General features: G+C 39.1%; 1 protein-coding gene across 12 annotated transcripts in view; it reads left to right on the forward strand.

Annotated features, from left to right (window-relative positions):
* LRRIQ1 (leucine rich repeats and IQ motif containing 1) overlaps positions 1-23,081 on the forward strand; it is a 235,134-nt gene extending 212,053 nt beyond the window's left edge. For all 12 annotated transcript variants that reach the window (XM_053255309.1, XM_053255314.1, XM_053255312.1 and 9 more), the window contains 4 exons: positions 4,679-4,808; positions 8,411-8,471; positions 11,863-11,983; positions 22,158-23,081. In XM_053255309.1, coding sequence (XP_053111284.1) covers positions 4,679-4,808; positions 8,411-8,471; positions 11,863-11,983; positions 22,158-22,291 — 446 coding nt within the window. In that variant the 3' untranslated portion in view covers positions 22,292-23,081. The remainder of the gene's footprint in view (positions 1-4,678; positions 4,809-8,410; positions 8,472-11,862; positions 11,984-22,157) is intronic.
* The last annotated feature ends 2,408 nt before the right edge of the window (positions 23,082-25,489 follow it).

A 25,489-nucleotide genomic window follows, 5' to 3' on the forward strand; every position in this document is an offset into this window, starting at 1 on the left:
TTGACTGGTTTGTTTTATCCAGACATTGAGTCCTTCCCAAGGACCTGGGATGCCAGAATTTTATTGTCAATGTTGTTGCTCTTGTTATAGCTGTTGTCACAGAATATAGGCTGTTCCCAGTAAAGTTGCTTTTTGTAATTGGCTGATGGTGATTTCTGTGGCCCCTATGGTGTTGAGGTGCTCTTCAAGGTCTTTTGGAACTGCACCCAGGGCGCCAATGACCACTGGGATTATTTTGATCTTTTTCTGCCACAGCCTTTCAATTTCAATTTGTAGATCTTTGTATTTGGTGATTTTTTCTATTTCTTTTTCTTCTATTCTGCTATCCCCTGGTATTGCTATGTCGATTATTTTGACTTGTTTTTCTTTCTTCTCGACTACAGCTATATCTGGTGTATTGTGTGGCAGATGTTTGTCTGTTTATAGTCGGAAGTCCCATAATATTTTTTCATCTTCATTTTCTTCAGCTTTTTCAATTTTATGGTCCCACCAATCTTTGGCTACAGGTAGCTTGTATTTTTTGCAGATATTCCAGCGTATCATCCCTGCTGCCTTGTCATGCCTTTGTTTGTAGTCAGTCTGAGCGATCTTTTTACAACAGCTGATCAGGTGGTCCACTGTTTCATCTGCTTCTTTACAAAGGCGGCACTTGCTGTTTGTTGTTGACTTTTCGACTTTTGCTATTATTGCATTTGTTCCTAGTGCCTGTTCTTGTGCAGCCAGTATTAAACCCTCTGTTTCTTTTTTCAAGTTGCCATTCTTAAGCCATTGCCAGGTCTTGGTGATGTCTGATTTTCCACTTACTGTATATTGTGCAAATATTGACCATGCAGTGGCTTCTTTTTCCATTTTTCTGCTCGATTCTTGACTTGTTCTTTCTTGTAGGCCTGCTTTGTTTCATTGGTGTTGAATAGTTTTGCATTATTGACCATTTGAAGTGCATCTTCTTCACTGTCCTTGATATATTCTTCAAGGCCTCTTTTCTCCTCCTCTACTGTTTGATGGACTTGCAGCATTTCTCTTCCACCTGAGCTGCGAGGGAGGTATAGCCTATCGACATCACTGCGGGGGTGCAGAGCATGATCGATGGTCATGATTTTCCTGGTCTTACGATCTAGAGTCTCTAGCTCTGCCTGGGTCCAGTCTATTATTCCTACAGTGTATCTGATAACAGGTATAGCCCAGGTGTTTATGGCTTGTATGGTGTTCCCGCCATTGAGTTTGGACTTGAGGATTTTTCTAACTCTCCTGATGTATTCACTTCCAATCTTTCTTTTAACTTCAGTGTGTGCAATGTTATCAGCCTGGAGAATGCCCAAGTATTTGTAATGTTCTTTCTCTTCCAGGTTCTTGATGTTGCTTCCATTGGGTAGTTCTATTCCTTCTGTTTTTGTTATTTTCCCTCTGTTCATTATTAATGCAGCACACTTGTCTAGTCCAAACTCCATTGCTATATTGCTACTGAATATACAGACAGTGTTTAGCAGTGATTCAATTTCTGACTGGGATTATTATTATTATTATTATTATTATTATTATTATTATTATTATTTCTTATTTGCTCAAACAGGTGTTATTGACTGGTTTGTTTTATCCAGACATTGAGTCCTTCCCAAGGACCTGGGATACCAGAATTTTGTTATCAATATTGTTGTTTTTATAGGTATCGCCTTAAAATGTAGGCTTTTCTCAGGAAAATTGTTTTTTGTAGTTGACTGATGGTGATTTCTGTGGCCCCTATGGTGTTGAGGTGCTCTTCAAGATGTTTTGGAATTGTACCTAGGGTGCCAATTACTACTGGGATTATTTTGGTCTTCTTCTGCCCAGAGGTGTATCTAGGGAAAATAGCACCTAGGGCAAGCACTGAAACTGCGCCCCCTGTCCAAACATCTGACACCCATCTTTTAGGTAACTTTACTATAATATCAGCTGAAAAATACAAATCAAGCTCGTCAATCTTTTAATATTTCAAAAACTATTTAGCAGTGGATGTAGCCAGACCAAAAAATGCTGGAAAACTACACATTTCAGTATGCTGGGCTCATGAAATACCCAAATACTATGTGGAGGTGTACTTGGAGAACTAAACACAAGTGCCTGTCTAATTCTCTACTATGCATTGTAGCATAGCTATTACATAAGTATTAAAAATAAATGGAGAATTTGACTTTTCCCAGATACTCTGAAAATAATTAAAGGATATGCAGAGTAAACTGTGCCACTGCTTGGAATATATTCTAGTATTTCAGAAAGACAGTTAAAATGAGAGAAAGAGAGCAAGAAACTCTCAGTGGGCCTTAATACTAAGGATTTCACACTGATTCAAAGACAAACTCACCATTAATAGCCATATTATTAAGACATCACATCTAACTCACTTATCACAAGAAGCAAAGTAAGAGCAAATGAATACAATCCTAGCTCATAAGGTTCAGCTCAGTATTCACAAGCCCTGATTCTCTGTACATAGTGCCAAACTGAATATGTGTACAGTGACTTCTATTATATATTTTTTTAAAAAAAATAAAATTAACCTATAACCACTTTGGGGGGCTTCCTAAAGGCTGTGGGGGGGTCTGCAAAGGTTCCCCTCCCCCTGCTGGCCTCTAGGGCCTCGCAGGGACCATTTCAGCATGTGCAGTGGCCATTTTTTAAAATAGTTTTTTAAAGAAAAAAAATGGCAACTGAAAACAAAATTGCTAATGTGCATGCTCAAATGGCCTCTGTGAGGCCTGGCATGGCCTAGGGCCTCACAGGGGCCATTTGAGCATGCGCGGTGGCCATTTTGTTTTCAGTGGCCATTTTTTTAAAAAAAATTAAATGGCGCCCCTTCAAGTGGCACCCAGGGCACATGCCCTGCCTGCCCCACCCTAGATACACCCTTGCTTCTGCCACAGCCTTTCAGTTTCCATTTGTAGATCTTTGTATTTTGTTATTTTTTTTCTGTTTATTTTTCTTCTATTCTGCTATGTCGATTATTTTGACTTGTTTTTCTTTCTTCTCGACTACAGTTATATCTGGTGGATTGTGTGGCAGATGTTTGTCTCTTTGTAGTCGAAAGTTCCATAATATTTTTACATCTTCATTTTCTACAACCTTTTCAGTTTTGTGGTCACACCAATTTTTGGCTGCAGGTAGATTGTATTTTTTGCAGATGTTCCAATGTATCATTGATGCTACCTTGTCATGCCTTTGTTTGTAGTCAATCTGTGCGATCATTTTACAACAGCTGATTAGGTTGTCCACTGTTTCATCTGCTTCTTTAAAGAGGCGGCACTTGTTATTATTCTATTCTATTCTATTCTATTCTATTCTATTCTATTCTATTCTGCACAGTGTAGACAAGTACATAACAGGGAACTGAAAGGCTCTGCCACAGGTAATTTGTGTGCTGTCCCAATTGTTCAGTTTCTATCTACACATGTTATAAGCACAATGTGCCAAAGCAGAAAGATGCTTGGGGCTATTTAAAGGGCGATAGGATTCAGTCATCTCTTCTGCCACCCGTATTTTAGACTTCATGTTATCCTTAGGAGCTCCCAGGTCTTTGAGCCTTACTCTGAATAATACCCATCAAATCTATTGTCTTCACCCTATTATTATTCCTCTCCTCTAATCTAAATATAAAATTTTACCCATTGGAAAAAGTGTATTGCTTTTCAAAGTGATGGTGTTTTTACAGCATTACCTTGTGTATATATTGATTAATAGTGAAAATATATTAATACATCATCTGAACATATATTGACACAACATCTGCATAATATGTATCTCAAAATGATACTACATGTAAAAAGAAAAGAAAAGAAAAACCTAGCAAAGCCTGAGGAGCAGTCTGCCCCAGGTCTCTTACAATCAACAGTCATTCCATCACCAGACATTTCAAATACTTCACTGCTTCAGAAAAGTGTTTATATTAGGCCTACTCTGTGATCATTGTGAGACAATCCTATGCTTCACCAGTCTGAGGCCTTATTAGCATTTAAAGAAAAAGAATAATGATATTTTGTCCTTTTTTCACATAAATGAGAGAGATAGACTTTATTACAATCATTGACCAGTGCATTTCACACAAATGTATATTTCAATTCAGATGTGAGTATATCATGTTAAAAATAAATACTGGAAAACTCGGGTTGTGCAGAGTAAAAATGCATCTTTAAGGATATAGCTGGTAAATGATGTTTGCCCAGCTTCCTCTTTTTTGCTACTCTAATAGTCTGATTCTCTGTATATTTACTCAGAAGTAAGTGCCAGTGTCCGACATCCTAATGAAAAGAGCATGCACTTTAGGAGGCTCTGCAGAGTCTCAACAAGAGCCCATGCACAATTCCTCCAGTCATCCATGCACATTACTGCACCAGCGAGTGAAACTTCCCAGCTCTGCCCATTCTCCAGAAGCTCTCTGGCCCTCGGAGATGTGTCTCCTCTTTTACAGAGCACTTCCAGAGCATGGGCAGAGCTAGGAAGTTTCACCCACTGACATAACAGTGCATGTGGATGACTGGGGAAGTTGTACACAGGCCCCTGTTGTGTTCCCACAGAGCCTCTGAATGCACGTGCTTTGCTAGTTAGGAAGTCCAAGAACTGTACTGCAAGTCAATGATGGGTTTTTTGTGTGTCTCATGCAAACTGTTTTTATGGAACCACAGAACCCAAAAATATCTCTCATCCACAGATAAGGAAGATGAATTGGCTCACATCGATAAGGTAGCAGAGAAGATAGAGAGGAACAAAGAACGTACATACCAATGGCTTCATACACAGGTTTGGGATTATGAAGAAGCAAGTCCAAGAAATGAAAAATGGTGAGATCATTGCCTTTAAATTAGATTTTTGGATTGCAATAATACATAGTGTAACATGAAACCCATCTTAATTGTCCTAAAACAAATATGCCTTCTTAGCCAAGGGCGACATTGCCAAGTTTCAAGCACACTCCTGTTGAGAATTAATTTAATAAATTCTGCATCTCATTCTACTGCAGACCTTAGTGAATTGCTATGACATGTCAGCATACAATATCTCCTCATAATATCCATGAATATTTCTGTCAGAAGCCAAATGGCCATATTTATGGGGGGGAAATACAGGAAAACATATATTTTTCTTCTATTATGCAGCTTACAGAATGCATTCAGTTTGTAATTTAATAGCTAATCAGATTCACTAAATAATACAGTCATACACTGAAATATAGCAGGTGGTGTACTTGAGCTTGCCATGGACTGTGCAAGAATGCATGCAGCAAAGTGAAGGGTAGTACCTAGCAACAACACACAAAGGGGAAAGAAGTGGAGAAGGAGTAGCAAAGATCAAGATTTCAATTGTTTGTTTTAAATCCGCAAAATTTCAAGCCAGAGAAAACTTGGTCTTTTGACTTGTAGAAGAAATATATTTCTATCTTTATGCCAGCTAAATAGATGTGTTTTGGCAGACAAAAGAGATCATGAGGAAGAGCATATAAACTCAAGAGTACCAGCAGCCAGTGGCACCTGCAGATATCCCAGCAAGTGGAAGTCTTCCATCCCACTACAGTTACTATACTTCTCTCTACAGAATTCTGTTCATTCTATGTAGGAGGAGAGGGTTGGAAGACTGAAGGCACAGATGAATATATTTTTTAACATGGTTATGTCTTGATTTCATGTTTAGGACACCCCCTCCCCAAAAGAGGAAAGATGAGAGGGTGGGAAGACTAGACCCCAGGTGACCTCACACCATTAGGACACTCTGTGCAAGGGGAACCGGGGGAACTAGATCCATCACCCCTGCTACAACCTGAGGATATATAACTACATGCTCTGAGTAGGAGTCCCTTGAAGACCTGTCAGTCACAGAAGGGATCCCCCAATGCTACCAGAGTCAGTGCCTATAAAATCAGACAAAGCCCTTTAAGCTATAGAACCTTCCCCAGAGAAGTGGTGGGGTAAACCACTCTATTTGTATAGCAGCTATAAAAACCTTCCCAAAAAAGCTCCAAACACTCACTGGAGCAACTTCCAGTATACTCTGTTGTACCCTACTCTCTTGGAACTATTCAAAATCCACATTCCTCTTGGGACTCTGACAAGATCCCAGTGTCAGCAGATCCCTGCATCAGCAGAGATTTCAGCTGGAACAGGATAGGTCACAATATAAAGAGGCTGCAGAAGTAACAAGACATGATTCAACACAAGCAGCACATTAGAGGAGCTAGAACACACAATTGATGGCAGGCCATAGCACACACCCTTCTACCCAAGTGAGAGATGCACCTTCAAAGCCCCGTACTGTATCATAGCCTTGGAACATGCAGTACCGACAACAAGCCATAACATGGCAACCCAAGATTCCTTGTGCCTCTCAGCTGGCTGTCCAATTACCTGGATTTTCCATCTTCCCTCACTTGGAAGCTATTAATGTTGGGAGTCTGCATACCCAGAAGGCAATGCATCTGCAGCCAATGCCTAGGTGGAGATGGCAGCACTACCAGGGTGTACTTCATTGACTAGTAAATGGGAGACTTTTCTAAATAGCTTCTCTTTTAATCTTCCCTCCCTTGCAAGTGCTGCCTTTTGGCATGAGTCATGACTGATGCAGGGCCCTAGCAAAGCTATCTTTCTATATCTATATTGTGGAAGGGCTGGATCGTGACTGCTTCCAAATATTATCTTAGTATGTATGTTGATCATAAGTTGAGCATAATAAATAATGTTAATTAGAAAAGTTGCTAAAGAAGAAGTATGTTTGTTGACGTTATGGCAAGCTACTAATGTTTAGCACTGTTAAACATCAGAACATTACATTTCAGCTTATGTGCAACACATTTATTGAGAACAGCTGCTTATACTAGATGGTAGGACAACCACTCCAAATAGAAAGGAGTAAGAAAGGCTACTGCCCTACACACACCTATTTGAAACACAATTGTGATTTCAGATAAATATGTTTAAGAAATGAAGTGCCAATTTGTATGAATAGCTTTAAAAGCAGTTAAAATCCAGATAAGATTATGTTGTATATTATTTAAGGTTATGATCCTTATGGGTGAGCAACCTTGAAAGAAGTGATAAACTTCAGAGAAAACCAACGTCCAATGTGTAATATTTTAAGCTAATGTTTATGTTATGGCGTTTAAAAACAGAAGTACTACTTTAGTATATTTACCCTTGAAAAATGTATTACTAGCGGGATCTTTTTTAAAAAATCAAATGAGCAGACAAAACAGTAAATTGCAGGGGGCGGGGTGTTATCTTTAGTTTAGTCAGTTATCAGTGAGGCCCAAGTACTCCAACTGCTTGTTTTTCAGATCATTCACTGATTTTTAACTTCCATAAAAACATTTAGAAAAGGAAACCAGTATAGTTTTCTACAATAAGACAATGTGGCAACTATGCAACAAAAATAATTGTAAAATGTTATTAAGTTACTTTGGTAAATGTGTGGGGCATATTAATAACTCTATTAGCATTTGTTAAGATCATTTAGATATTGTGTCTGATCCTACTTACTCTGAACTTGATGGCAAAACACTGATTGGTAAGGAATCGGAAACAGTATGGTCAAGCAGCTGATAGACTTGTCTAACAAAACCCAAGATTATTGCTATATAATAAACTGCTTGAATAAGATCAGATAATGATAGGTGTAATTTATACTCCTCCAATAAACTCGTAAATTTAATAAATGTCTAGCACTTAAAGAACCTACATTTTGAATTCTTTATCTTAAATGTCCTGGCAGTAACTGATTGCCTTATCTGTTCTAGCCAGATTCTTTAAAACAATATTCCTTAAACCCAGTGAAAATATGATCCAACATTCTTAATTATATTTAGCTAAATGTTTGACCCAGTAGTTTGCAAGCAGTGGGTGTCTTACAGCCCAATTCTGAACATGTTTATTCAGAAGTAAGTCCCATTAATTTGCGTTCAGCTTGATGGTATGCTCAAGACAGCAGTTTTAGACAGATTTAAGAACTGTGCGACTAGGTCTATGGACTGTGTGCCCAAGCAGCCTTTCAGCTTGTGTTTCTCAAGCAATACCATGTCGCCCAGAGATGCATGACAAACCACTTTTAACACAGAGACATTTATTTATATTTATATTTATCTCCTGCTTTTCAGTCTTGACAAGTTCCCAAAGCAGCTTACACTGTACATTATAATTAAATATGTAGGTGAAAACATAAATATTTAGCTACTCTGTTTAGATGCAAACACTATCAATACTTAGAAAAGCAGTCTGTGATATAGTTTGGTGGTTCTGCTATTTAAAGAAAAGAAAGTCAGAAATTCCACTGGGCATGCCCACTGCTGGTCCACAGTACCAAGTAGCATGGTACCATCACAGTCTTTGGAGCATGGAATTTGTAATTCTGATGCATATCGTGTTACTAATGTTTTTGCTGTTTTCTAACTATTGTACAGCAAGCATTTCTTGCCTGAGATAGACCCAGAAATTCTCAAGGGAGGAAGAGTTCAGCTTGTGGTAAGATGTTTCTCAAATGATGTTTTTAAAAAATCTGGAATAGATAATTAAATGGTTTTGAAAGCAGTGTGAGTTATTTCTTTAATTTTTCAGCACCTGGATTACAGATAAATCTGCAGGCACACATCACAAATCATTCATATTAATCATTCTGTTCTTAAGGGCAGAGTTCTTCCCATCTATGTGTAAATTCTCACTTCGAGGAGGCATGTGTGAACGCACTCCTATCCCAGTTTCCTGACATCCAGTAGTATATCACTAATGGAGAAAGAATGTGGAGTTCAGAAAAGTCCCCACATTGTTCCCCAACAGCATGAATGTTAAGGCAGGAAGTTCTGTAGAGCAAATACAGCTTTAATTCATTATCTTCAGAGGCTCTGGGTGCTGCCACTGACAATGGTGTGATGGGTGTGATTACCAAAGACAGCCATCTCAGTGGCTGCCCTCTATCTATGGAATACTCTCTTTAGAGCGGTTCATTGGTGGCTTCCTTGTATTCATATAGACGCCAGAAACTTCCCGCAAATTTTTCATTAAAACTTCTGCTGGCTCTATATGAGCTCACTGACTGTTTTAGTGTTTTAGAGTTTTGTGTTTATTTTTGGTTTTATTGTTTTAGATTTATTTTTAATGCTCTTTTGGTAAACCACTTTGAGGACAATGGTCAGTTCAGCGGTATATAAATATATTTAATTATCCAGGATCACAAATTCCAATTCTGTATTTGCAGTCAAAACAACCATTTAGAATCTGCATTGCCAACAAATATAAGCATCAAAGAAATGCTCTGCACTTCCCATCTAAGCCCTGCGTGACTGGACCACTAGGCTGTCTGACTGTCATAACTCCACTGCTTTTCCAGGACATGTCACTTTATATCATGAAGTGGTGGTCAGCAAAACCTGACATGGAGAATGGCCAACCACCAGATGTGGACTGGAAGTTCCAGTCTGGTTATCTACTACCAATTCCTGCCCTAAGGCTTCATTCATTACTGCATGACAGTGACCACTTGGTTCCACAAAGAGGAAACATGTCATTTTAATTCACAATGTTATGGCTTTGCAGATGTTAAAATTGTCACAAATCCAAGACTCCAAGACTGCTTTCTGCCTGCAGTGTTAAATTCTCCAGATCTAAATATCATTACAAAATAAACTACTAGTTATTCTAGACAGAAACACTCCCTTATTCTGTAAAGTGTTGCATCTTTAGAGAGAGGTTATGCTAAGAGAAGAATGGAGATCCCAACATAGGACATAACAGCAACCATCTTTCAACAATGAAAACATTTCAGTTATGTACCATAGTTGTGTTTTTTTTAAATTATAAACTTATATATCCCAGCTTTCTAGAGCCTCCAGGCATCTAACAATTATTAAAAACAGATAATAAAATCAGCTGACCTCCAGAACACTGTACTACAGTTATTGTGCGACTGCAACCAGACTTTGATTCCACATCACTAGTCTGGAATACGAGCTCCAGATTTAGTGCAACAACTTTGTGCTAGTGCAATGTCATCCCATATGCTTCTGTGGATGTCAGCCAATATAAAAAAATTTGCTTGTGGATCATATTTATTAACAATATTTTGATTGAGTCCTTAAGAAAGATGGATGGATGGATGGATGGATGGATGGATGGATGGATGGATGGATGGGTAAATGCTGACATCAAGACTAATGCTGTGCCACTGCGCCAGTGTTTTCTGTCATGCAGCATGGGAGAGGTGATGTTAAACACCCTTCCTTTACCTCTACAGCTTCCCATAAACTGGGAGCACACTGCCTTCTGCATGATCCCCACTGCGGTCTGCACATTAAGATCATCGAGAGAGGGCCATCTCCAAATACCGCCAGCTTGTCTGGTGGTGACTCGGGAGCGGACATTTTCTCATCGCTCCTAGGCTGTGGAATGTGCTCCCTATAGTCATTCATGGTGTAACATCTTTACCAGCCTTTTTAATTGATGTTTAGATTATTATTTTTTGTAATTTCTGAATGTTTTTTTTAAAAAAATAATTGCTGTTTAGATTTTTTAAATTGCCCTAATTTTTGAATGTGCTAGATTTTTTTTTTTTCTTGTTTTAATAGCTGGTCTTATTTGTCTTTGTTTTTGTGAACCACCTGGAGCCTCTGGAGTCAGGTGGTATATAAATAAAATAAATAAATAGAATAAGAATAAAATAGAATAAATAAACTATGTCTCTAAGGGCCATGTGTTAATCTCTTCTGCACAGATCTTGGTACCATATCTATCACCTATGACACAATTTGGAAGTCAAGGGCCCTTATTCCATCACAATCAATGAGGAGTAAGCATTTGGCTATGTCCTTCGATCCCATTGGCATCAGTTGGATGTAAATGTGCTTAACTCTCTTGTGGTTGCTCCCAGGGTTCCCTGTGATAGGGGTTCCCAGATGTAGTTGACAGCAATTCCCATAATCCCCAGCTAAAGTCTATTGTAGCTGGGGATGTTGGGAGCTGTAGTCAACATATGGGAATCCCTCTTATAGGGAATACTGGTTGCTCCTACTGATTGTATTATAAATAGTAGTACACTTATTAATTGTAATTTAATACATGATTTTTACATTTAGTAGAGTATTACATTCAAAACGAATACCTTTTGAATGTATTTGATGACAAAATATACTAGGATACACGTTTACATTTCAAAGGCATGATCCCTTTGAAATATACAAATTTTAAGAGGAACGTGTGAAATTTCTCTTCAAATGTGCATTTGCTGAAGCCATTGCATTAGTTTCAATAATTAGCCTCCATTCGAAATCCAAAATATTACTGACATGAGAGAACATTTTCTCTTTTCTATTATTTTAAATCCATCAATAAGGTTGCATTTTCATATAATCAACATATGCATGCAATACATCAAACCTTTTCTCAAGATTCAGTTAGGTAGCAAAGAGCTGATATAAATTACTTGTTAGATGTTTGATTGATAGAACTGGTGCTTGCTCTGGATTAAACACAAATATTGCAAAAATAATAATCAAATATAACATTTCTGGCATCCAATTCTGACTTAAATTATAGGCTACTCAGTAAATGATCTTAAGCTGTTTAAGGTTTCATCAGTTGTCTGCAAGATTTATTTTCTTCAAAATTACTGTACTAAAATGTTGTCTTTTGTTGCTGCACTGATTCTGATCACAAACCACAATTTTAAGATCGCCTCCTATTTACAAAAATGCTTTGACATAGTACATTTGTTCAGACTGGGCAGCAATAAAGGATTGTGGGATCATTCTGAAGAAGATTGTTTGACAGAGCCGGCTTGTTTATTTGAAAGTAATGTGAGCTGCATTCAGAAAATGTCATATTTTGTTTCTTGATTGTGTACATTCTCTCTCACTGCTTCCAGACAAGCCCTGTAAGGAGAGAAGACACAGATTTAGAGCTTGTTTCCATGACCAGTGGAAGTACTTTGACTCAGAACAGAGAAAAAAATAATCAGCCACAAAGACACTCTGCAGGATCTTCAAGTAAGTTGTGCTTTCCTTTTCATAATCAGAGAAAACACAAACTACCTGATGGGCTTTAGCAGCACCATGCATTTTTATTAGGATGCTTACAACTTAGCCAATACTTTAGGTTCTGCCTTTATCTGAAATTTTGTTCTGTGTGTGTATAAAATGTGCATATATGAGATATACAAAATGGTGTGTGCGTGTTTCCACATAGATAATTTAAACATATATACAAATATGCATATTCCTGTGTATACAAATGCATTTGTGTGCAATATATATTGTATTATATATAGTCATGTAATAAATTAACATAATCACAGATATTGTTTAACTAGAATCTATAATTTAATTACTCATCCCTGTAGGCCATACCAAATTCTTTGATCTTTCATTTTCTAAACACAGATATTTGTCTAGTTCTTGGGCCCCAGTCCTAAACACACTTGCTCATTGGAAGATTTCACTGAAATGAATGGCACAGTTTCATGCACTTTATGTTGAGGCTTTGATTTACACTGAGAAGCATCTACATGTTTTTATTGTTTTTAAATGGTAAATATGAATAAAGAATTGTCTGTGTACCTTTGGAGGTTTTCTTAGAGTACCTAAAGGCAGTTGTGAAGATAGCAGGCATTGAACCTCGTACTGCAGTTAGTTATACATTGGTAATGCAAAGATTTGCTATGCCAGCAGATCAGTTGTGAAGTTGAGGCATATCACCAGTTACTTTAGCACATCACTAAACTACCTGATGTTATAGCATTTGCATAAAATCTTTATGGCAATTTAATATGCTTATATGTTAATACAAATGTTTAGTATGAAAGTGTATGTTGAATATAAGAACCAGAGGATTAAAAGCCTAGGATTTAATGGGAGTTTTTAAGTAGTTGAAATGCCAGACCAAAAAAAAACAAAAAACAAAACTATTTCAATATTGTAAAACTATAAATGAGGAAGTGACTCAATTATGTCTAACGGGTGAATAAAGTGGTAGGTTTGGTTAAATGCTACTACTATGTTAGTTTCTATACATTCTATCTAGAAGTAATTTTGGATATTTGTAATTTCCACCTTAAAAGAATTTTGAATCATAGGCCAGGATCCAAAGAGCTTCTTCAGGTGTACCCCAGATCTTATATGCTTCCACTGAGATTGTTTGTTCTAAATTTGAACCTAAGATGAAAGCAAGACTCCTTTTAAGTGAAACTCCTTTTAAGTGTCAAGAGATATTTGCTATGTGGCAACTGGGAACTGCGACTGAAGAACGCCCAAAATTCCCCCTCAGTTTTTCTTTAGTCAGGCTATTAAGGATATTCTGAAATATCTGCAAGGCATTCATCTTTCAGAGCACTTTTTTTTTTAATAACAACACAAAGTACTTCAATACGTCCTTCTACTTTTTTCTCCTGGTAGAAAAAAATATTGATATGAGTAGAATACTTTTTTCTACCAATGTCAAAGAAATAATTGAAATGCTAAGTGACTCTGATTACAAATATCATTGGCTGACATCCAGACTAAGTCACTCAATAATAGTTCTCAGGAGTTACTCAAAGGACTATTTAATTTCAATAGGACTTCCACCAAATAATTCAGTCAGAGTTTCAGCCCTTCACTTTATTCAGACATGTAGAAAGTCTCAGTCTTTGGGGTAAATGTAAAGATATTCTTAAAAATACAATTAGTTCTCCTGAACAACTGTTTTTTTAAAAAAATATTTTTTTATTTTGGTATTTAAGAGAGCGTCTTCTTCGCTATGAGCCCCACCTCCCATTGAGGTCACTTGAGGAGGTCCGTCTCCAGTTGCCGCCAACACGTTTGGTGGCTACACAGAGACGGGCCTTCTCGGCTGCTGCCCCAAGATTGTGGAATGTGCTCCCTGCTGAGATACAATCCTCCCCATCTCTGGCAATTTTCAAAAAACACCTGAAAACACATCTCTTCAACAGGCTTTCTCAGCTTTTTAAAACTTGTTTTTAAATTCTTCTGATTATTTAATTGCTGTTTTACGATGTTTTTAATTGTTGATTGCTTTTATGCTTTATAATTTTTGTTTTAATTATTAACTGATTTTAATGGTGTTTTAATGTAAATCACCCTGAGCCTTTTGGAAGGGCGGTATAAAAGTCTTAATAATAAATAATAAATAAATAATAAATTAAAAGGGAAATGGATATAATCTGAGTTTAGCTTTGTTCCTGCCCACACCAGATCCTTTTGGCAGGATAGTCAGGGCTGCCTCGTTACTGTCTTAAGGACTGTGTGGGGTAAGGGAATCCAGCTTAGAGGAAGCACTCACTCCAAACTCAGTCCTCCCTTGTGAATTTTTATAGATCGCCATGTTTTAATAGGCTTATGACTGTAAATCATAGGTTCTGCTTAAGGAAACCAGAGTAATGACTTATGTGTTTTTAATTCACTGTCCTTTTCATGATTATCACTACAGAATAATTAAAACTGTTAAAATAATATTTAGAATGATAATTTCAGAATGGGCCTAAAAACAATCAAATGTAACTATAATATTAAATTTATCCCAAACCTGCTGAATTCAACTTATTCACAGAACTTCAACTTGATGTAAACACTTTGCTGCTCAGAATTTGTTCTGGTCGCTTTTATTATATGTGGGGTTCCCCTACCCCCATGCTATATTTGCTGTTAAGCAATACAATATGGTAAGAGTTTTGGTATAAATTATAAATCAAGTCATACAATGCTAGATATACTGATGAAAATACTATGACATCTCACCAAACTTTGTGGCATGTCAGTCTACCGATTTGCAAAGCCTTTTATCTCTCTTCTTTTTAAAAAAAGATTGCAAGTATTTCCTATATAGCATTACTTATCAAAACAGAGCATATGTCAGCTTTGACATCTGTTGCAGAACTGAGGATTTAGCCATCAAAAAAGGAAGAAAGAAAGACCAGAACAAATCATTAGCCACCTCCCAACCCCAACCCCCCCCCCCCCAAAAAAAAAACTAGATTAAAGAGAAGAGTACTGACTGCTTGGAAACATGAATATTCATTTCCAAATTTAAGAAGTTATTTCAGTACATATTGAGGCAACTGATTTGTTTTAAACATACAAGTACCTTATCCTCTGTGTTAAAATATTGTTCAAATTTTGAATGGCCGGAAATATATACTGTATCTACCATGAATGAGTATCAAACTCTTTTTCCAGTAACAGTCACACATTTGTTTGTCCCAGAACTGAGCATACACACTGGAAGTAAATGCCATTGATTTCGATGAGTCTTAACATCCATGAAATCTTAGAAATTGCTAGAGATGCAGCAGTGTTCCAGCCCTTCTGAAGTCTAGTATTCCAGTTGAGTTGGCCATGTTTCCACCAACAGACCCAAATACGTGAGGCCACTTCTGGAAATCTCATGGGCCTAAAGCAGCCAGCAACCATCTTAAGGCTATACTATACCCAGGCCTCTGCTATGGCAATAGCATTGCCATTATACCCATATACCTATCATAACAAGCCAAGGACTTTCCCAGGCCTCACTAGGCCCATATTTTTCGACTCCAAAGGCCTCTACTACATGAGTAAATACTGATATTACTGACTACTCATCACATCAGAAACCTCAGGTCATGTTCAAAGAAGCCTAACTGTGCCACTTTGCATGCTATTTCAGTATAGGCCCCAGAACATTTTGGATCTCTTCCAAAAATTCATCTTCCAGAGATTCAACTTCTGTTCCTTCTGTATTATATATGAAATAAAACTTTTTGTACATTTCAGACTGTCATGGTGTAGACTGTAAGGGGGTTTCTTACAGAGGTTCGGAACTGGTTTTAAGTACAACCTCCTGCTAAGTGGGCAAAGAAGCACATTTGAAAGTGCAGACTTTCTTATATTTAGCAGGAGAAGAGCAATTGTCCTTCTCCAACCCAACACAATAAGGTCATTCACATGATCTTTAAATGGGACAGGGAGGGCAGGGGAGAGGCAGGACAGCACCTGCCTTCCCCCAAGACAATCTCCGTTCTGCTCCTGGCCATGCAACTCGCATGCTCACATAGGTGGCTCTGCTGGGAGCCATGCGGCCATCTGTATGCTGGGGAAATGCAGCCTGGCCTCCAGAAATCCCCCAATGCACTGTGCGAGGAGCACAGTGCATTGGGGGATTTCCCCAGAGCCGGGCACTCTAGCTGCCTGACTCTATGTATGCTTGGGCTGCCGGGATAAGCCTGGGGGAGGGAGAGGAGCTGCAATCCTGGTGCTTCACATGAGCAGCCTTACCCCAGTCAGAGGTGCTCTCACCCCTGGAACTTGGGGCCCCAGTCGGTGGCTTCCTAAGTCTGGGGGGCCGCCAGATGTCCTGGTGGGTCTCCTGCCCCCATGCCGCTGCCTGTGTTCACCACTGCCAAGGCCGCTTTGCCACTCCTCATCCTTTTCACAGCCTTTTTGCAGGTACCATGTGTGCGACTTGGGGGATGGGGTGGGGGTAACCCGAGCAGGCCTTGGCCTCCCCCATGGTGGTGGCGCAGCAACTAGTGGGCCTGTCCGTCTGAGCCTTCGGCACCTGTGCAGTGGGAATACCAAGCTGTTGCAAGCCTATGACATCACGGGCTTGTGACGGTTCTATATTCCCACTGCGCAGGTGCTGAAGGCCCAGACAGACAGGCCCACCAGCTGCTGTGCCCACCGCCGCCACCACGGGAGAGGCCGAGGCCTGCTCGGCTCACGCACACACACCCCAGCCACGCACATGGCAGCTGCAAAGAGGGCAAGGAGCTGCGTGCCGGCTGGGGCAGCAATGGGCACAGGCAGCGGTGGGGCAAGGAGTGGCAGGAGGTCCCCCAGGACAGAGGCACCCCAGGAAGCCCAGCAAAGGTTTGCATTAGAAAAAATTTAAGAGGGGCCTTGCAGTGGGGGAGCCTTCGAAGCCCTTCAGGTCCGGGAACCAAATTTACCTTGATGCACCCCTGACATATCGTTACTGATAACGATGATGATGATAACTGCATTTTTCAGATTAATGGAAACAAACAGTTCTGCATTGTTTTAGTCATGGTTTTATTGAGAACAAATATTGTTGTATTACTGTGTTGCTAAAGGGACAAGACATTCATTTCTGACATCCCTGTAGACGACCACTGATAACAAGATTAAGGGGGGGGGGATTTTGTTCTGTTCTTCTTTTCTCTTCTGTCTCCTCCTAACAGCTTTATTGCAGCTGGAGCTGAGGGTTGTCTTGCATGAAGGCTAAAATTACAAGATCCTAGTAAACTCATCAAGAACTTTAACACTGCCCTGCTCAAATGAATAAGAGTTAGGCAAGATGGCTGCATTTTTTCCGCAAAAAAATCCTGTTCTTTTCAGCAGAGCTTGCGTAAAGAAAGTTCCTGACTGGTTCCCCAGGGTCCCCAACTCCCTGCTCTAAGGCTGTGTCAGGCAGGAGGACAAAGAACTTTAGAAGTCTTTGGCCTAGGACTACATCTACTGGCAACCATTTTACATCCGGAACACATCACGGTAGAACATTTAAGCATTCTCACTAACAATTAGAATCAGACAACTATTCCAGAAGTCTTAATTGTCCACCTGAAAATATCCCCACCCTTCTTCATCAAGTGTTTAACTTCTGAAAAGAGTCCAATAGGAATTTCTGACAACCTGAATAATGTCATTGAGAGATGAAAGGCGACCTAACATGTAGATCTGTGTCGTGTTTTCGAGTTGACCGGAGAGATGCTGGAGGCTCTTACATCAGTTTAATAATTCTGATGTCTTTATTGCAGATACAGTATCTGAAGTCAAAAAGCTAAATAGCAGTTACTGTTTACAAAACAAAAAATCCATATCTCTAAGAAATAAACAGAAATAAATATTTTGATTTTAAAAAAAACAAACCCAAGGATAAGCACATTTTGGATGAGCCTAAGCATGCTATTGCATGCTCAAGCTGTCACTCAGTACAAAGCTTGGATGCAACTCAGCAGGAGGTTCTCCTATGGAATGAATGAGAGGCAAAGCACAAATGTGCTCCTACACAACACTCAATGCATTCCCCTGAGCAAAGAGGCACCTTTCAAAGTGGCAGGTCTCTTATATTTAGCAGGGAGAACGCAACTGTCCCTATTCAACCCCAGCACAGCATCCCTCCAGTGGCTCTTGCTGGTGTCTATCTTACGTTTCTTTTTAGATTGTGAGCCCACTGGGGACAGGACAGCGAACCATCTTTATTTATTTCTATTTCACTATGTAAACCATTTTGGGAACTTTGTTGAATAGCACTATATAAATATTTGTCATCATCGTCGTCAGTGGCTGACATAATGACGAAAATTATGAGTCCCACTCAGATTAAAAGGACAAGTTAGGCAATGCTTAATTTGTCCTTTTTATTTCAATGGAACTGCTACAAGTAATTTTCCTCATCATGTCAGCCATTCATTTTAATGGGCTTTGCATAGGACATCTTCAAGATGGTTTGCATCCTATGGACTAGTTGTAAGTTTAAGTCGTTATCTTGTAACAATTTGTGACCTAATCTTCAAAGTAGATTTGCCAAGCATTTCGAAATAGTGTTTTTTTTAATGAATGGAAACAGTAATTACACTTCCAGAGGCATAAAAGCTGGATAGGAAGTAGGAAAGACAAGAAAATAAGTTTCCTAAAGATAGACAAAGGAACAATTCATACCCCTACAACAGCAACCTGTAATGACAAATATTAGATCTAGGATGACATATAGAAGAAATAGCCCTAAGCTCTTTTTTTAGTCTAAACACAAGGAAGGGACTGGCTCTTTCACAAGAAAACAGCAATCTCCAAAACCTCCATAATGTTCTTCCCTCCTTTTTTTTATTTTTAACAGCATCTTCCAACCTTAAAGTTATGCCTCAATTATGGAAACAGACGAACTCAATAATGTTGTTTTCTCACTTCCCTTAATTAGAAACCTTACCAAAGACATAATTGAATTTACATGTGTCTTTCTCTCAGAGTAGGGCGTTTCTTATCTTCTTCTTATGATTTCAATGAACTAGTTCAAATCTTGAATAGACTGTGATTAACTAAACAGCACTGATGTGGACTACTGCTTAGCAAAAATTTCAGATATACTGGAAACATCTGAATATTTCTTCCCATTAACACTAATCAAGCAAATAAAATAACCCAAACGGCAACAACTTTGAAAAGCCCAGAATGGGCAACAGAATCAATTTGTTTCTTTGACACTGTGAGCGTAACCATGATTTAATGAATTTGATCCAGATTTCACTAAAACCATGTTGCTTAATCCCTTCCGCACCTACCCTAAAATCCATCTTTTGCTGCTTTTCTCCCTAAAAGGTTTTCTAGACACTTCTTTGTGAGATTACATATGATTCAGAAACCCCTTGCTGGCAAGAGGGGTTCAGGAAAAAGCTTTGGACAGGGCAATGGCTAATCACCCTCCCTACTCCCCTGCTCAGCTCCTCCAGATCATCCCCTTCCCATTCTCCTTAGCAGTAAAGAGTGGATGCAGGGGTTAAAATGTGTAGTTGAGTTCTAAAGACCTGGACTTTTCCAGGGTGAAAAATGTCTATCCTGTTCCTGGCATTTGGTTGTTTAAAATGACCTACGTATAGTGGCTTCACCCTCTGCAGCCATATTTCTACTGAGAAACATTTCTCTTTTTTTCATCTGTGTGTGGCCTGAGTTTTGTTCTGGGTGGTAGTATCAAGGCAGTGTGTGCACAGATGCATTCAAAGTGGGGCCTTCCTGATTCAGCCTGAGCGGAATCTTAAATTAACTGAGTGGACATTTAAAAACTTGTGTGCTCACGGAAGACCTCAGGGAACACTGCTGTGCTCTTGTTCCAGCCACTGCACAGCTGCTAGCTAATGAGCATTTTGCGAGCAAACAGGAAGGAGTGGCAGTCCACCAAATGCGGCAGCTTCAACAGCCAATAGGAAGTACGTGTACAAGACTTACACTCTGAGAAGCCCGCCTCCCGTCATCAGGTTGAAAAGCATTGCACCTGCCCATCTTCCCTGATACACAGTGCAGGATTAGCCAGTCAGTTTGAGACCAGGTAGGAATCTTCCCCATTTATTCTGTCTTGGCCCAGGAGTTAGGGCCAATACAGGGGAGAGACATCACTGTTGGGAGGCTGCTTCACCTCCATATTGCAAACCTCCCCCCCTCAGCGGGGGTAAGCCTCGCAGTGAGATGAGGTCAGGACATGGAGCCTGACCAGATCAGGACCCAGCCCTTCACCCTGGAGTAGGATGCCCTTCACTATGATTGGCCACCACACAGAGGAGTACCCACACTCTGATTGGTTAGGGTCCTCGTTGCAAGTTTGATCATCACTGTACTTTAATAAAGTGGCCCTTATTTACTCCAGCCAAGCGTGTCCTGTCTTCATTGGGGCCTGGGGGTGCAAGTACAGATGGATGCCATTAACTAGGTCTCCCCTCTCTTTCTAGGTCAAAACTGGTTGGAACAGTGTGAAAAACACTGGGTTAACTTTTGGTGACCAAAAGTCTGGTTGTGGCTCTTGTCACCCCAAAGCTAACTGAGCAAAATGGCACCTTTAAAGTGGTGATTCTCTTGTATTTAGCAAGGGGAGAGCAACTGGCCATATCCAACACCGGCACTGCATCCTTCCAGTGGTTCTTGCTGTTGTCAGCCTTATATTTCTTGTTCAATTGTGAGCCATTTTGGGCCAGGGAACCTTACTTACTTACTTACTTACCTTCCTACCTACCTACCTACCTATCAATCATTTATTCATTCATTCAATCAATGTAAACTGCTTTGAGAATTTTTGTTGAAAAGGGGCATATACATCTTCATTATCGTCATAGCAGTAGTAATCATTTATTCCCCTCTGTGCCTGCAATTGTAACCTGACCAATGGAAGAAGAAAACAAAATCTGTACTGTTCCTTTTAAGTTAGGGTTTGGAAAATGACTTGCTAGATGCATGTTGGCATATTGTGTAGACTATGCTGTCAGTGTTTTATGCACACATCCTCATTTCAGGCAGATGCTTAAAGGGCCAGTGCACACATCAGCTACCAGCCAGACCTTTAAATTTCTCTCCAGGTGGCAAGTGATGGCTTGCCACGAAGACCAAAGCATTTTCTCCATCTCGCCCTAAACATTTTTTTCATTGGTCCCTGGTCCTTAGACAGACATAGAGGACTACAATACTCAAATACTTGTATAGTTGCTGACAACAACTGAATTTTTATAGCTGTCTTTGAGGACTTAAGATTTGAATGCGGTTAAATATTTCCGTATCTAAGTGAACTTTCACCTTTCTTATTCACTGTAGTAAATAGCCCTCTTTTTATATTTTCATGGGGTAGAAGTCTGGCCAGCGTATGTTGGGCTGAGGAATTAAAAGAGTAACCAGTTGGATCCATAAATCATCTGGAATTTTTATTTTCATGTGGTTAAAAGATGCCAGAAACTATGAAAATGATCTCTCTCTGGGGTGGGTGTGTGTGTGTGTGTGTGTGTGTGTGTGTGTGCGCGAGAGAGAGAGAGAGAGAGAGAGAGATTTGTGTAAATTATAAAGAAATAATTGAACACAATAGGAAATATTGAATACCTAAAGTGTATATTTGTCTAATTGTTCAGTTTGCTTATCTTATAATATCCTTACAATTCTGATCTTCAGCATGCTTACTCAGAAGGTGGTTCCATTCAAAATCAATGAAGAAGGTTATTACAGCTTGAATGCAAATATAAATATCAAGTCATTATCAGTGCAATCTAATCTAATTAATGCATAATTGAATGCATTAATTATATATTTAAAATGTGTATCTTTAAACACAGCCATTCCTATGTGAGGACGTATTCTCTGGTGATCACATTGTTATCAGCCTGTACATCTCTTGATTCAGGCAATGTGTTTAATATGATTTCCCAGCCAATGAATGTTTTATCTGCATTTGGTCAAAAGAAACAGGTGTGTGTATGTGTGTGTGAAATATCCTCACATCGCCCATGAGATCAAAGTATTTTAATCAGTTAATTGCTTAAAAGTACCTCAGATATTCTTCTTGATTTTTTTTTTAAACCGTGAACTAAATGATAGAATTAGGCATGTTGAATCATATTGTTGATAGGCTACTGCTGTCTTATTAAATGTAAAAGAAGTTGACTGGATTTCAGCAAAGGCATGTTAATACCAGTTTCTGCTTGTGTAGAAAAGGATGCACCTGCACCTGAGAGATCACATTTGGGCCCCTCACATAAAGAGCGGATATCATTTCGAGACCATCCGGTTCAGCTCAGCGGTGGATGGGGCAGTGGCAAAAAGAAGATGAAACCTTTGAAATAGTAGTTGAGCCTCAGCATTTAAACATATGGAGAACTGTTTCTTTTGAAGAAGTCTGTTACCTTGGCATCATTTTAGGGCTCTGTTTTCCAGCCACCAGTCAGACGCAACGCTCTGGAGAACTGGGTACGCTGTATTTTGTTTTACTCCACACCATTTCCAACTTTTCATTTTTGGCAACCATGTTTTATAAAGTCAGAAAAATAACTATTTGTATCTGAAATTCATTTTGCAATATGATTTAAGATGCAAAAACATGTCTGAATTATTATATCGTGATTTGTAGAATCCAAAGCTTATATTCAGGTATAAACATGTAATCACGGTTTGTGATTCCATAATGGTCTGTGACTGAGATGGCCTGATCTACAGCTGAACTAAAGTTCTTTGATTTAAGCTGATTTACAGCCTGATCCACATCTCAGTCAAGCAAAATAAAAGAAGAAAGAAATCTAAATATGTTGCTTAGCTGTTTTGTGGATTGGAATGGACATCCATTAAAAAGCAGAATGTGGAATTTTCATCTTTCTCCAGCATATGAATGATGTAAATATATTTTTGTGTAAAGATGCATTAGATTCTACTCAACAATTGCACACACTGATAGGACTGCATTAATGCATGTTTAGAGCACATTAGAATGCAGTAATGTGATATAAAGATAAGTTTCATAATGCTAAATAATGTTGTTCCATGGAAGTCTGGAAGTCTTTTTACTTCCAGTTCTGCTGTCTTTATTGTTTTGGTTTTGTTCCAGAATTAAAGCATACATATTAAAATATCATGCAGTGAGTTTGTCCTAGCCTATTGCCTCTCTATTGGTAAGAATCTCCTTTTTGCAGCCTCATCATGAGTGCATCACTTTTATCCATGCCATTATTATGAACGTTGTTTTCATTACATCAGTGCATGTACACTTTCCTAGCTGAAACAATGTTTTGGTTAGCATGGTACAAATTGCTGCCGGAATCTAGGGAAATAATTCTTTGGTTTTCAACTCTTCTGTTTGCTTTTCTCTCATTCTATTCCACTGGACCCATTCGAAACTACTGTTGAGATGGAAAAACCAACAACACTTAAGACTTAAGTCAATAAAGAAAAGATGTATCTGCATGTTTCAGCCATGTTTGGAGCATATTATGCATTCCCGAGGCACCAACACAGTAAAGTGACCATCATGATGTCTGTTTTCATTAATGTCTTCAGATTAATATGGATTGAAAGCTATTCTCTTTGTTTGAGACCACTGCAGGGAAGCCACAGCAGTTTGGGTTCTAGAGAGACATTTGAGAAGTTTTACAAGTGGGTTTGTGATCTGTAGAAGAATACTGCACCACCGTCGTCCAGCTGCTTAACATGCAGTAAACTAAGATTTTGGTGTTGAATTGCAATCTGCATTTTAATGTCATGTCATGATTCATTTTAAACAAACACAAAAAGACCAGATGAAAATGCTGCTAAGCTGATGGGTCTCAGCTTTCAGACTTACCTACCCATTCTTTGGATTTAAGAAGATGAAGGCTAAATATCTAAGTACACTCACAAGGGAAAAAATTCCACTGAAAATCAGTCATGTCAAAGGCACAAACTGGTTGATGTTCAAGTATTTAGCAGATTTCAGAATTGGGATAACCAAATCAAATTTTGATGTACAGAATATATGCAGCTGGATGAATATTGGTGTTGCTTCAAGCAATATCCTATGTTCATCAATATATGTGGGCATGAAGAGATTCTTCACTGTAAGCAGTGGGTACCAGAATACTTCAAGCCTAAACCCATTTTGGCTTCAGTCATAAACTAACTCTTTGAGAGCTGAGATTTATGTGTTTATGGTTGGGGTATTGCTTGAAAGTTAGCTTTCCTGAGTCCAGTGGAAGTTACTTCCAAGTAAATGGATTGTTGATGCCTATAATTCTTCATATATGTGTGTCCTTTGGTGCTCAACTGATCAAATTTTATTTAAATTATGCTTTCTATGCCCAGTTTATATGGAAACAGTAGCCTACTCATCAATCCACATCACTGCTTCAGAAAAATTATAATTACAGTCATATGTCAGTTTTCTTTCTATTGTGGGCATGGTGGAACATAAACTTCTGCATGGATGTGATAGTCCTCCTTGGACTTTATTAAAATCCAAGAATTTTCAGCCTCTGTTTATTTAAGTTTTTAGCCCTCATAAGCACAATCATGCAGAAATGAATACATGCAGAAAATGTGTATTGGAGGAGGAGAAATCCATAAATAATTTAGATGGGATTTCTATGGGTAGGGTGTTCTCCCTTTCCCCATAATCTTCAGCTATTGTATCCTTTCTGCTCTTTCTGTTACGCTTCCTTCTGTTGTTGGTCTCTCCCTGGAAATGTATAATTGTTTTCAAAGAAAAAAGAACTGATAATAAATGCTTTAATCCTTAAATATACTTTGAGGGGAGGGGGAAGTCCCCCTAAACTCGATGGAACTTACTTCTCCAAAAGTTCCATGCAACTGAGCAGAATGTATGTTTCAGTTCGGGACACCTGGTGATATTTTCTAGCTGCCAGGATTGTAAAAGTAACCCTATAATCTGTTACTGAAAATAATAAAGGAACAAAATGCTGCCGTCCTTAGCAGCCTGGAAATAGGGTCCAAGTTTTGTAGTGTTGCTGCTATCGGATATTTCTCATTTCCACGTATCATTAGAGCCTGGAAATTGGCCTTTAACCGGCCACCTAAAGACACTTTAACTGTCACTGAAATCGATTGCACATAGATGTGTTTTTAATGGGGATGTCCGTTACCTTCATTACAACCCGACCCCATAAAGTACTTGGACCTCTGATACATCTGAAACGCCCGCTATATGGTTGTGGCTGGAGAGATGAACATCATGAGAATCGTGGCGTAGTAGCGAGTAGGCGACCATTGATTTCAGTGGTGTCCGAAGGAACGCGCACCCCGCTCTCCATACCCTTTTAGACAAGTCCTATTAATAGACATTCGTAGCCCTGTTCAATGAGCTGCAAATGTCGGCTCGTCTTTGACGTCCAGCTGAGATCATACATATCTATAAGATTACATTGATGTGCATCGAATCAACTGGGTCAGTGATCGAGGGCGGAAATAGCTACAGGTATGTAAATCCCCAGGCACGGGGTTGGGAGGACAGATAATACTTGGATTTCGGGTATATCCAAGAGGTCCGCTGGGGGGCGCTGG

This window comes from Hemicordylus capensis, chromosome 5, assembly GCF_027244095.1.
Source record: "Hemicordylus capensis ecotype Gifberg chromosome 5, rHemCap1.1.pri, whole genome shotgun sequence".
Lineage (NCBI taxonomy): Eukaryota > Metazoa > Chordata > Lepidosauria > Squamata > Cordylidae > Hemicordylus > Hemicordylus capensis.